Consider the following 12,142-nt stretch of genomic DNA (forward strand, 5'->3'; position numbering starts at 1 on the left):
AATAATAAGGCACCCGTGTTGCCGGGTGGTGGTGAATCTCAAATGTAGTAATGTATGGGAAGTGCCTGGCGCTTAGTAAGTGCTCATTGTTATTAAGGAAAGAGGTCCTTTCATTTTGGATACTGAGATTTAGGCTAATGTGAATTGCCCAGTTGTATGCATTCTAGAGCAGGTCCAAGTATCTTATCAAAGTCTCGTTTCTGAGATGAGAAAACGGATTTAGAATTGCCTCAAGGTCACAAAGCTGGTAAGGGGGCGGGAGGGGGTGGTGGGGGCGTGGATTGGAACTCAAGCCTCCTGACTGAGGGGAGAGACTTTCCGAGCTGTCCAGGGAGGGCTGTGGTCTGTGAGCTTGTGGGTGCAGGGGGAGGTGTGTAGCCAAGGGGGAGGGAAGGTCGGGCCAGCCTCTCTGGAGTCCCTTGCCACCCTGACCAGTCCCCCTTTTGGGAGGTCACACCGTTATTCCCTGGGCACAGGGCAAGGGAAGCAAAGGCTGAATGTCAGCCCCTACTTGTCTACCTGCCCAAATATTCTTTGACAATCTTCTACTGTATCATTCTGGGCACTGAGCTGCCAGGGCTAGGCTTTCTGGGATTAAGAGGACAACTCCACCCCCAGAGATTTCCCAGTAGCCAAAAGGGGAGTCAGTGGGGGAGGTTGGCACTGCAGGGTCTGGGATTCCTTGATCAGAGGGGCCCCTCCCCTCATCCTTAGCCCCGAAGTCTGTGGTACTCTGCAGCAACCCAAGGCCAGCCTCGGAGCCTCCTTGCCTGGCACTGAGCCCAAGGCCTTGGCCACACTAGCCACACCTTTGACAGGCCTTTGCCAACTGTGGCTGAGCCAGCCCCTCCCTCCCTGGCTCAGCCTTAGAGAAAGCTCGAGAGTCTTCAGGCAGCTGCCCGAGCTCCCTGGAGAGGCCTGACAGCTGATGGGTTGTACCAGTCGCTGGGCTTACTGGGAATTAAAAATATGGGCAACAGTAATTAGAGCACATGGGGGTGGGGGGCACTGGATCTTTCTGGAAGCATCTAGATACTGCCCCTCTGGGAGTATCTCTCCAACCTGCCTACCCCCTAGGCTTCTGGCTAACCTTGGGTGTCACCTCACCCCACCACCACTGAAAGGGGGCCAAGGAGGAGCCATGTGGGGAGGGCTGGAGATCCATCCCCTGGCCCCTCCCGCCCTGCTGTCTAGCAGAAGGAATCTGTCTAGTCTGGGAGTCTGGGGACCTGCACTGTCTCTGGCTCTGTGACCTTGGCCAGCAGCCGGCTCCCGTGACTCATTTTCTTCATCTGTACAATGAGACCATTGGACTGGATGTTCTCGAAGGCTCCTTCCAGCTTGGTGAATCAACAGTTTCTCCTCCACTCGCCCTCACTCCCCCAGCCCCTCCGCACTGCCCGCTGTGCCATCTAATACCGCTGGAAGGGGTGTGTGAGTGGAGGGAGGCAGAGAGGGAGGACCTGGCATCCCCTGTGATGTCTGTGGAGGTGGGAGGCCCTATAGCCAGAGCGCCTTCATGTCTTGGGTGTCCTTGAGTGGAGGAGAGGGGCCTAGTGAAGGAAGGGCAGGTGTCTTGTGATCGGGCCTGTTTGCTGAACACGCCCTCAGCCGAGAGGCCGGTGCGAGTCCAAGGGGCTTTCAGGAGCATCTCAGAGAGGCAGGGGATGGGAGACGCTATCTGGGACACCCAAACTGGGCGTGTACTCTTGTGACTTGCTACCCTGGGTCTGGGACTGCGGGAAACCAGTTAAGAAGAGAAAACACCACCAGAACGCAACACAGGAAGCCCTGCCCAGCCTGACTCCCAGCTACCGTATTGGGAGCACAAGGTTAGAGGGGTCCCTGAGGCCCCCATGTGCAGAGAGACCAGGAGAGGACCTACGACACCCCAAAGGCCCACGTCCTGGGGAGGTTCCCCCCGCCCCATCCCCTCCACCCCTTGCTACCAGGTGCAGAATTGGAGTTTACTATTTTCCTGCTTGCCTTCCTGGAGGTATTTTTTTTCTCTTTTCCCAAGCTGTAGAGCAGAGTTTAGGCTGAACCCTCAGTCTGTGGGTGGGCAGGGGCTTTGTCCTCTCCCCCTCCTTCCCCGGGGATTGGACGCTGTTTCCCCAAGTAGCCGGGGTGGGTGCTGAGGACAGAAGCTTGGGGTTTCCAGGCTGACCTAGACCATCCCCCAGGGCTCCCGCTCCATTCAGGCCAGTTTTGTGTCACTACTGGCCAGCCACCAACAGGCAATTTTCCTTTTCTCTCTGTCGCCCTCTAGTGTCTATCTGCCACCACCGCACCTTGCCTTTGGTTCATGCCCTCCCCCAAGGTTTCTGGAACCGCTCGCTCCCTGGCTCCCTGATTCACTTGTTTACTCAGTTGACAGACATCTCAAAGGTGCTTATTTGGGAGATGCAGAGGCCAAGAAGGCATGGCCTGGCTCCAGAAACTCAGAGATTTAGGGAAAGATAGGCATGCCAACAGATAAGCTGAACAAGAGCTTAGGGACCTAAAGGCAGGTACAGACCCCAAAGAGCTGGAGGGACCCAGAGGTGAGAGTGGGCATTGCAGCTGGAGATCAGGAAGGCTCCTCGGAGTAGGAGGCAGCTGAGCTAGGTCCTGAACCAGGAGCTCACCTGAACGTTTGGAGGTGGAGAGGGCATGCATGGAGGGCCCGAGGAGGTGGGTCAGCTGGATGGGGTGTGTTGGAGTCAAGGACAATGATGGGAGGGGAAGCTAGGTGGGGTGTGGGGCTTGAGGGAGGTGGGGGTGTTCAAAGCCCACGGGGTCTCCAGGCTGAAAGGAAAGTCTTCTTGGGTCCCCGTTTTCCTCCCCACCGAGCTGCACGCTCCGCTCCAGCACTCAGGCAGGGAGATGGACACCCTGGGTTCTGGTTCCTTCCCGCCAGATCTCCTCTCTGGGGTGGAGTCCGCGACCCTCTCCTTTCTTGGAGGGAAGGACCCCAGGACCTTATGCCCTCCCCACACTCCCCAGGTGCCCAAATCCACAGAGACCTAGTCTCACCACCTGCCATCCGGGCACCGAGTGTTTATTAGAGTCCAATTTTTATCCGCACCGCGGAGAAAGAGGGAGGGGAAAATAGAGAGAGGGGGAACCCGGACCAGACCCCAGACCCCTCCCCCGCTGTGGGAGCCCAGGGCAGATGCCCTGTTGGGCCAAGGAAGACTTTGTGAGATCCCTGAGGGCCCCAGGAGGAGTGGGCTGGGAGCAGCAGAAGAGGGCTGGGGGGGGGGGGGGGTGCCACTCGAGGTCCCAGGCCGAGGCCCTGCATCTAGATCTTACCCTTTGCTGTAGCACCCCTCTCTGGGTAGCCTCCACTGACTACCTCCCCACCAAATCCCGAGAAGGAAGCGCTCCCTCGGGCAGGCCCCGAAGTGCCTGTTATCCTATACCTGCGACCCTGTGCTGCCATCTGGCCCATGTCCCAGACACAGGGCACACTGGGACACCAGGGCTTGTTCGGTCATCGGACTGCGTTGCCTTCTCCCACTCCTCACAGGCTCTCTTCCATCTACCTCTTCTCTCTTCACCTTCTGACCTGAACCCCTTTTGATGTCAGGCTCGGATGCAGCATAGTCTATACTTCCCATCTCTTGTCATGCAGAAGGCCTGGCTGCTGCTGCGGCCTTGGCCCGGGGCATGGGGTGAGGGCCGAAGGGGAGAGCCTGGCCTGGAAGGGAGAGGTGGGACCAAGAGTAAGCTCCCCGGCTCCTCAGGCTGGGGCTTAGGGGCCCACCCAGTCTGGGTCCTCCTGGGCCAGGGGAGGCTGTGGGGCCAGCCTCCAGCCATCAGCCAGGATCCTGCAGCCAGCTCAGAAGGAAGCCGCTCCCCAGCTTGGATGGTGATGCACCAAGGGTTAGGTCGTTCTTCCTTCTGTCTAACTTAGATCCTGCCTGCCATCCCACCTCCTCGTCTGCGCGTTGATAGAAAGGAGCCGAGGGCCCTGTGGAGTGGGTGCGGGAGGCTTCCAGGTCTGGCACCTTCCGAGGTGTCCCTGGGTCCACCGAGCTGTCCCCAGCCTGGTGAGCTGGCATCAAGCAGGAAGGGGGACAGGGCGATCCCTGTGTTCGCAACGGCTCTTTGTTCCCTGGACACGGTGGGCAGGCAGGAGGTGGGGGTGGGGACCCTCTAGAAGCAGCAGAACCCAGCTCCTCCTTGTCTGCAGGACGCCCACACTCAAGGTCTTCCCTGGCCCGGGGACCCCCTTGTAGCAGTGGGGTGCAGGCCCCCTCACGGGTCCTGGGGCCTGACCCCTCGCCTCTCCCTATGCCAGGGGGCACCAAGCTGGGTCTGTCCGGGCTCAGAAGCCCCCACTCTCTGAGCTGCTCCGGCTGTGGTAGCTGGGACTGGGGGTCCGGGAGGGGCTGCGCGTGCGGCTGCGGGTCCCGCGGCTGCGGCTGCTGTAGCTTCCGTGGCTGTGACCGGGACTGGGGCTGCGGCTGGGGCTCCGGCTTGAGTAGTCGCTGCTCAGGCAGCTGGAGGAGGACGAGGGGCTGGGCCGGTAGTAGGGGATGGGACGCTTTCGGGCACTGCCAGGAGGGAAAAGCTGATTACAGGCCATTCGGGTCCCTGAGCTCTGCCCCAGGCTCTAGCTTGGCCCCTCACTCAGGCCAGGGCTTCCCCAGCAGTGGCCAGGGCTTTCCTGCCTCAGTTTCCCCTGAGCTCTGGCCTTGGAGTGCCCTCTACCCCAAAAGGATCAGGCAGTCAGTGGTCACTTGCCAATTTCATGTTGGACCTTTTGTTTTTTGCTCACTTGTCTTTAGGGAAAGGGGACCCAGTCTCTGCTTGACCGGAGTAGGCGCTCAACAATTTGTTGAATAAATGAAACTTTTAAATATAGACAACTCGCGTCAACCAAGCTAAGTAGTGGTTTCTGTGCATGGGAACGGTTGTGGATATAGCCCAGCCCTGCTTCTCTCTTCCTCACAGAATCGAAGGATTTGGTTTTTCAGGTCACTTCAAGGGAACAAGGAGGAGACCCCCCCGGCCATCGCTGCCCATGCCCATGGCCCAGCCCAGTCCCACCGGCCCCTTCTCCTCACTCAGCTACCTCCCGCCGGCCCGGAGTTAGTTTGAAGCCAGGAAGCTGTGACCCAGAGAAAAGAAAGGAGAGTGGTTAAGGGGGCAACAGTGCCCCATGGCGTGGGGTTAATTCTGAGGAAGAAAACAGGTGTACGTTAGTGGATGGAGGAGGAGGCAGCCCGGGAGAGGGGCCGAGGTGGGTGCCAGGTGGAAGGTGCAGGGCTCCAGCTGTCTTAGGACCCTCTGCGTATGGCGATCTGGATCACCAAGGACTTGGAAGGGCTGGTTAGAGAATCAGTCCATGTTAGAGCTGAAAAGATGCTCAGGGAGCCCTGCTTATTGTTCAGACATGAGAACCGAGCCCCAGAGAGGCACACTGATCTCCCAAGGCTGCCCAGCAAAGTCTCAGAGCTGGGTTCAGAATTTTGCCTGTAGCCCTCTACCCCATGTCAGGGGTCTAGGGCTAGCAGAGTGATTTCCACGAACACAGACCATAATCTCACCCGGAGGCCCAGGCCCACGCCCACCGGTCTGGGCCAAAGAAGCTTTCTGATGGGGCTTCTGTCACATCAGCCACACCCTCTGCACAGCCCCATAGGACTGAGAGGGGCAGTGGAAGGGATGGGACCTCCCACAGCTGCCCCAGAGGGTAGGCCGCTGGTGCCCCCTCCTCCAAATTCCCCAGGGGGCTGGGAGGTGAGCAGTGAGGTTAGTGAGAAAAGGAGAGGCAGACAGATGACAGCTGAACAGAGCCAGATCAGCTCACATGGGCATCTCCCCTGCAGCCTGTGGGGAGGGGGTCCCCTCGGCCCCCAGGCCGGCCACAGGCCACTCGGCAGGCTGGACCTTGAGATGAAGGAGAAAAGGAGACATCATTGCCAGGAGATGGATGTGGGGAGGAAGGAGAGAGGGAGGGGCTCCAGGAGGGATGGCTGGAATCTTCCGGAGCTGAACTCCATGCCTGCTGCTGCCTACCCAGACCCGAGCGCACAGCCCCCTCCCCTCCGTGGGCCTTCAGACCCCTGCCTCTGAGTCCCACCTCCCCAGCACCTCCAGTTCTGGCCCCTCTCCTCCTCCAGGGGCCTCTTCCTCCCCCCCCCCCCCCCCGCCCCCACCAGAACGACACCTCTCCTCCCGCACCGGGTTCAGTCCGTTCCCCTGGAGGTCCCCAGCGGGCCGGCCGGGGCCCCTCCGTACCTGGTGATGCGCCGCGGCTCCATGAAGCTGGGCGAGTCCCGGCGCCGCTTGCGGATGGGCGAGTAGCTGCGGGAGCGGCGCCGGGCGCGGGCGGCCTCGGCCTCGGCGTGCCTCGCGCGGCCTTCGCCGTCCTTGTCCCTGCGGGCCCGGCCGAGGTGAGCGACGCGGCCCGGCCAGCCCCGGCCCCGGCCCCGCCGCCACCCCAGCGCCCGGCGGGGACCCCCGGGCCCGCACTTACCGGCCCAGGTTTTTCTTGGGCGACGGCGAGCGGCTGGGGCTGCGGGTCCTCTTCTCCGCGGAGCGCGAGCGGGACTTGGAGGGCGAGCGGCTGGAGCTCCACGAGCGCGGGTGGGGGCCCGGGCTGCGCGACGAGCTCTTCCCCTCCGGGCCGCCGTGCCTGCCGTGCGCGCCCGGGGACGGGGAGGTGCTGGCCGGCCGAGCGCGCGGGGGCCGCTCCTTGGTCCTGCAGAGGCACGGCGACAGGGGCTTAGCTAGGGAAAGTGGGCTGGGGCGGGGGGGGGGGGGGGCGGGTGTGGAAGAGGGTGCGGGTGACAGGGAGGGGGCTCAGCTAGGGACAAAGTGGGCTCAGGGGAGGGAAAGGGATTCAGTAGGGGGAGGAGTTCTATGCAGGAGAGAAGGGTTAGTGAGCGGGAAGAGGTGATGCGTGAGTTGGTGGCGCGGGGGAAGGTTTCCTGAGCAGGGAAAGGGCTGGGATAGGGGCGTGGGGAGTGAAATCAGTGTGGAAGAGTGTGTTCCCTGGTGTGGAGGGTGAGTGATCGGTGGGGGCGGGCAAGTGAGGGAGGAGAGAGAGCTCCCTGATGGGAGGAGAATCCTGGGTGTGGAGCGGGGCGGGGGTGGGGGGGACTCTGTTGGGTAGGAGAGTGATCAGTGTGGGGAAGGGAGGGCTCCGTGTGTGAGGAGAGAGCGATCAGTGAGGGGGGACCTCAGTGAGTGGGGAAGGAGAATTGCAGAGTGGAAGGGAGTTTGCACCGTGGGTGGGGGGAGTGATCACAGAAGGGGGAGCTTAATGAGAAGGAGGGAGAGCGGTCAGCGTGGGGAGAACAGTCGGTGGGTGGGGGGTAAGGGGTCTTTGGGAGCAGGGAGAGTGGTCAGAGGGGCCGGTGGGGGTGGGGGGGGGCTGTTCCGAGGGGTGGGGGAGAGGGGTCGGTGGAGAGGGGAAGCTGTTCTGTGGGGAGGGAGGGGCGAGAGCGCGGGGAAGGGTGTTCCGCGTGGATGGACGGGACCGGTGGGGGCAGGTGTTCCGCGGGGGCGGGGCAGCGCTCGGGGCGGGGAGGGGAGCCGCTCACCGTTTCCCGTGCGCGCCGTGGCCTCGCTCGGAGCCGGGCTCGGGCCCGGGGCCGGGGGCGCCGCCGCCGCCGGAGTCGCTGCTGGAGCGGGCCCTGCTGAGCGAGCGCGACGAACCCCGGGGCGGCGCGGGCCGGGCGCGCCGGCGGCCCCTGCGGCGGGGCGCGGACGCCGAGGACCGGGAGCGCCGCCGCCGCCGTCGCCGCCGCCGCCGCCGCCTGGCCGTCCCGCCCGCCGCGCGGCCTCCTCTGCCCTGCGACGACGGAGCCGAGCGCGGGCTCGGGCTCTCCTTGCCCCGCGCGGGCGGCGTGGCTGCGCCGGCCTCCGCCTGGTCGCGGGCCCTGGGCGAGGGCGAGCTGGGCTTCTGACGGGGAGAGAGGCAGAGAGGGCACGGAGGGGGGTGGAGGGGACGGGGGAGCAGACAGAGACGGGGCGGAAGAGATGCCCGCAGAGACAGAGGAAACCGAGGAGGTCGAGAGAGTCCAGAGCAGAGAGAGAGGCGGAGGAGAAGGAGGCGAAGGAGCAGGGGAAGTTAGAGAAGCAGAGAGAAAAGGCGGAGACGGGAGGGGGGGGGGGGGAGCAGAGGAGAGACAGAGAGAGGACAGGCCAAGAGAAGGAGCGAGGTCGAGGGTGAGACAGCGGGCGGGTGGGGGGGGGGGAGAGAAGGAGAGGGGGCTTTCACCGGGCCCAGGCCGGGGGCTGCCAGTCCCGGAGCATCGCACACACGGTTCCCCGCGCCTGCCCTGCCTCTGCCTCTCCTGAGTGTCCACCTTCTGGCCTCAACAGTGCAGCTCATGCAAGGTTCTCGGCATGCAAAACACAAGAGGGACGGAGCGGTGGGGGGAGGGGGGCTGAAACGGAGGGGGCTCCAGGACGGGCACGGGGGCTGGCATTGCCCCCCGATGGGACGGACGATCCCGGCAGAGAGTAGAGAGAGGGCGGGCACCGGGAGGCCGGGCCGGGGCCAGCCCCCCAGGCCAGGCCCCCCCCAGCGCGTGGGGGGTGGGTGAGGGGATGGAAGGGGCACACGGCACACAGATGGGGGTGGGGGCGGGGCGGGACAACTGAACTCAAAACTGAACCGAAGAAAGGGAGGAAAAACAGAAATAAAAAACAAAATCCACAAATGTCATTAGATACCAAAATCAAAAACAATGTCTGAACTCCTGGGGAACTGACATTTTTTCTGTTAACATTTTTCTTTCTTTGTTTTCCGGCCCTGCAGAGACCTGTGGAACTGTCAGTAACACCCGACTGTCTTTCTGTTTCTCTCTTTTCTTTTCCTTTCCTTTTTTTTTTTTTTAAAGTTCTGATTTTTTTTTAAGTCCCTCTTGGTTAACGTCCACTTACCAATAAAGTGGCACTTCCTCCTTTAGTAGGTAAGGTGTGTAAGAGAAGGGAAAAGTGTGGTAGCGTAAGTTCATCATTAGATTCACAAAAATGCAAGAGAGATAGAGAGAGAGAGAAAAAAAAAACGCAACCACCCCATTCTAGGCCGAGAGGAGGCCACACCGCCTCTGGAGGAAGGACTGGCCGCGCCCGGCTCCTCGGGCCTGAGCAGGCACCTCTTGGGTGACTGCTGGATAGAGATGTCCAATGTTCTTCCAAAAGTGCAGTTAGGACACAAGGGTTGGGGTACAGAAAACCAGAAAGGGAGCCTGGTACCATCGAAAGGGCCCTAGCTGGCAACCAGGGGTCTGAGAGCCTGCCTCTTCCTGAGTGACCCTGGCTAAGTCACTTCCCCACTCTGGGCCTCAGTTTCCCCATCCCCAAAACGAGAGGGTTGGGCTCTGCTTCCTGATGTCCCTACCAGAGCAAATACTCCAGGATTCTCTGTGTACCCCTGACCACCCTCTCCATCCTCCTCCCCTCACAGAACAGACCCCTCCTCTTGTCCTCGGGTTTCCAGCTTTCTGTCTATCTGGTAACAGTTGGTTCCACCTGTCTACCCCACCCCCAACCACCAGCACCAACTTGACTTCGAAGCACCTCCAGGGCAGAAATTTTTGGTTGGATTCAGCTCCGTAACCTCAGTTTTTATCGCAGAGCTTGGCATTTAGTAGGGCCTCAATGCCGTTGCTGAAGAAGGAATCATTACAAGGGTCGGGGCCAAACCAGGTAGTACTAAAAGAGGGGCAGGGTCTGGGCCAAGCTTTTTTGGCAGGCTCCTGGGATGGGAGAACAAAACCAGCTACCTACCACCCCTCAGGGCACCTTGCTGCCAGAGACTGAAAGGAGCGTGGTTTCCTTGGCATGGCCTATGCTTCCTGCAGGAGGCGGGGTGGTGCCCAGGCCCTTCCCTGCAAGCCTGGATCCAGCCAGGGCTTGGAGGCAGAGCCAAGAAGTCGGTCCCGTGGGAGGAAAGGCACAGCCAGCTCTGATTGGTGGCTGAAGCAGCCAATGAACACTAGCCATAGCAGGTGAGAGCAGCTGCCCAGAGTCAAATGGGCCATAAAGGCCTCCTGGGAGAGCCTGGCGTCTCTCCCTTGGGGGCTCAGGCAGGCATAGGTGGGCAGGGTGGATATCTGAGCACCCCAGCTCTCCTGATGACCAGCTCACCTCTCTTCCTGGGCTAGGAGCCATGGCCCCTCTGAGACGGCAGCTCCAAAGTCAAGAGACATTACCAGGAGACACTTGGCTCTCCTAACACATATCCCCTGCACCCCAGCGGGTGGCCAGCGCCTACAGCTCCCAAGCCCCCAGAGGAGGCAAATGAGAAAAATCGCCAGAATCTTCACATTTCCAAGTTCTTTCCTATCTCCTGGGTTGTCTGAGAGTGGAAAGTGAACAGATCCCAGGCAGGGGAGTGGGGGCCCTGGTGGCCAAGGCATAGTACCCAAACCCAGGAAACGCTGGACCCCACCCTAAAGAAGCCTTTGCTTGCTATTCTGATGGGGGGGGGGGCGTGCAGCCAGGCAAGCAGGCAGAATAGTAAACATGGGGGTCAAGACCTGGCTGTGAACCCTGGCTCCAGCTTAGACTCTGGATCTGAGCCAGCTTCTCTGACTCCAGGAGACAGGCCAGCAGTGGGGGAAGGAGACTGAAGGCCCCAGTGTTCCTTCCCACAGACACTGGGGGGGGGGGGGGTCCTCTCTACTTCCCACTGTTGGGCTGGGCGTGTGGTGGGACTGTTAGGAGCAAAAAGGGTCTGGGTTGGGTGGACGCCCACCTGCATCACGTTGCTGTCCGCAACCACTGAGGCCCAAACCTCTGTGCCAGACCCCCTGTGCTTATCTGGAAGCTTCCTGCCTGGCGTGCCTTGAAGTCAAGTCCTCCTCCCTCTCCCCTCCTCCAAGCCAAATGCCATAGCTTAAGATGATGGTAAGTGGAAAAGTGGCACACCTGGAATCAGCCCTGATACGAGTTTGCTGTGATCTAACTCTGGGGGCCTCAGTTTCCCCATCGATAAAGTGGGGATAACTGGGGTCTTTGCTGGGGGAGGTGCCTGTATAGGAGTCGAAAGGTTCTTTTCAGAGCACAGAGCACAAGTGACTCACAGTCCCCTCACGGATGAACGGGGTCAGAGCAGCGCAGGAAGGTCTGGGCATGGCCACGTGCCAGGATGGCAGAGGACGGGACGAAGGCGCTGCTGGGCAGGGTGGCAGACAGCGCCTTCCCTGGGGGAAGACTCCTTGGGCCAATCTCACATTCTTATCCCCCCATACCTCCCTGGAGAAAGGGTCGCCATGGTCCCGCCAGAGTGAGAGCCCCCTCCTCAGCTTGGCCGGGTCTCATTTTTCCCAGGAACTGAGGGAGAAATCAGTCCAGACACCATGGGATTTCATAGCCAGACGGGACTGTTGTGGCCAGGGACCTCCAAACATCTCCTCCAGAAGCCTGCTCTTTGTGACTCCTGTTCCCTCTTCCCCTTCCTTGCCCTCACCACCCCCTCACAGCCTGGCTAATGCCTATGGGCCCTGTGCTCGATCAAGACCACCTCCTCCAGGAAGCCTTCCCTGACCCTCACCCTGAAACAGGTGCATTCCTCTGTGATCCCACAGACCCTTGGGCCTTCTCTCAGTATGGACTGTGCAGGGCTGTGAGGCCTACTGTGGTGAGCAGAGTTCCCCACCTGTTGGCTCGGCTTTTCCCCTCTAATTGTTCTCAGTGACCTTTGTCAGTGCCCCAGCCTGATAGGTGGGGGCCGCAAACCAGTTCCCTCAAACCCAGGCACGGACACCTAGCACGGGACCTGGCACCGAGGAGGGCTCAGCGGATGCTGGCTGAGTGTGTGTGTGAGTGAATGAGTCCGTGAACACAGAGGACCTCGCCTGTCTCTGAGCCCGGCTTCCAGGCTTCCAGGAGCCCCTCTGCTCCTTCGTACCACCTGCTCTCTGATACCTTCTCTTTAGCTTACATAAGAAATGTTTGGAGGGAAAAGGCAATGGAAAAGAGTAAGGCAAAAGATGATGTGCCAGCCCCATCCCGGGATTCTTAAGGACCAGAACAGTGAGCATCTGAGATGCTCCACCCCCTCTCCCCCCAGGGCTCAGCTAACTACCCCCTCTAGCTCAGCATGTGGCGATCCCGTTTCTGGGTCCCTGGTCACATCAGGTCCTCTACTCCTCCCATCAGGCTGGGACAGTCTACCTGTGGGACCCAGAGT

At 60.9% G+C, this 12,142-nt stretch overlaps 1 protein-coding gene across 4 annotated transcripts in view; it reads right to left on the reverse strand.

Moving 5' to 3' along the window:
* Window positions 1-3,011: 3,011 nt before the first annotated feature.
* Window positions 3,012-12,142, reverse strand: part of SRRM3 (serine/arginine repetitive matrix 3) — a 56,501-nt gene continuing 47,370 nt past the window's right edge. The window contains exons 3-7 of one of the 4 annotated variants that reach the window (XM_086691843.1): window positions 7,539-7,900; window positions 6,470-6,694; window positions 6,232-6,369; window positions 5,801-5,880; window positions 3,012-4,541 (exon numbers count right to left, since the gene is read on the reverse strand). In XM_086691843.1, the coding sequence (XP_086547969.1) occupies window positions 3,801-4,541; window positions 5,801-5,880; window positions 6,232-6,369; window positions 6,470-6,694; window positions 7,539-7,900 (1,546 nt within the window). In that variant the 3' untranslated portion in view covers window positions 3,012-3,800. Of the gene's footprint in view, window positions 4,542-5,800; window positions 5,881-6,231; window positions 6,370-6,469; window positions 6,695-7,538; window positions 7,901-7,953; window positions 8,613-8,886; window positions 8,907-12,142 lie in introns of those variants that run through there. The other 3 variants (XM_086691844.1, XM_086691842.1, XM_086691846.1) reach the window with 3 other exon arrangements.

The sequence above is a fragment of the Puma concolor genome, chromosome E3 (genome assembly GCF_028749965.1).
Source record: "Puma concolor isolate L17-30 chromosome E3, mPumCon1.1.hap2, whole genome shotgun sequence".
Classification (NCBI taxonomy): domain Eukaryota; kingdom Metazoa; phylum Chordata; class Mammalia; order Carnivora; family Felidae; genus Puma; species Puma concolor.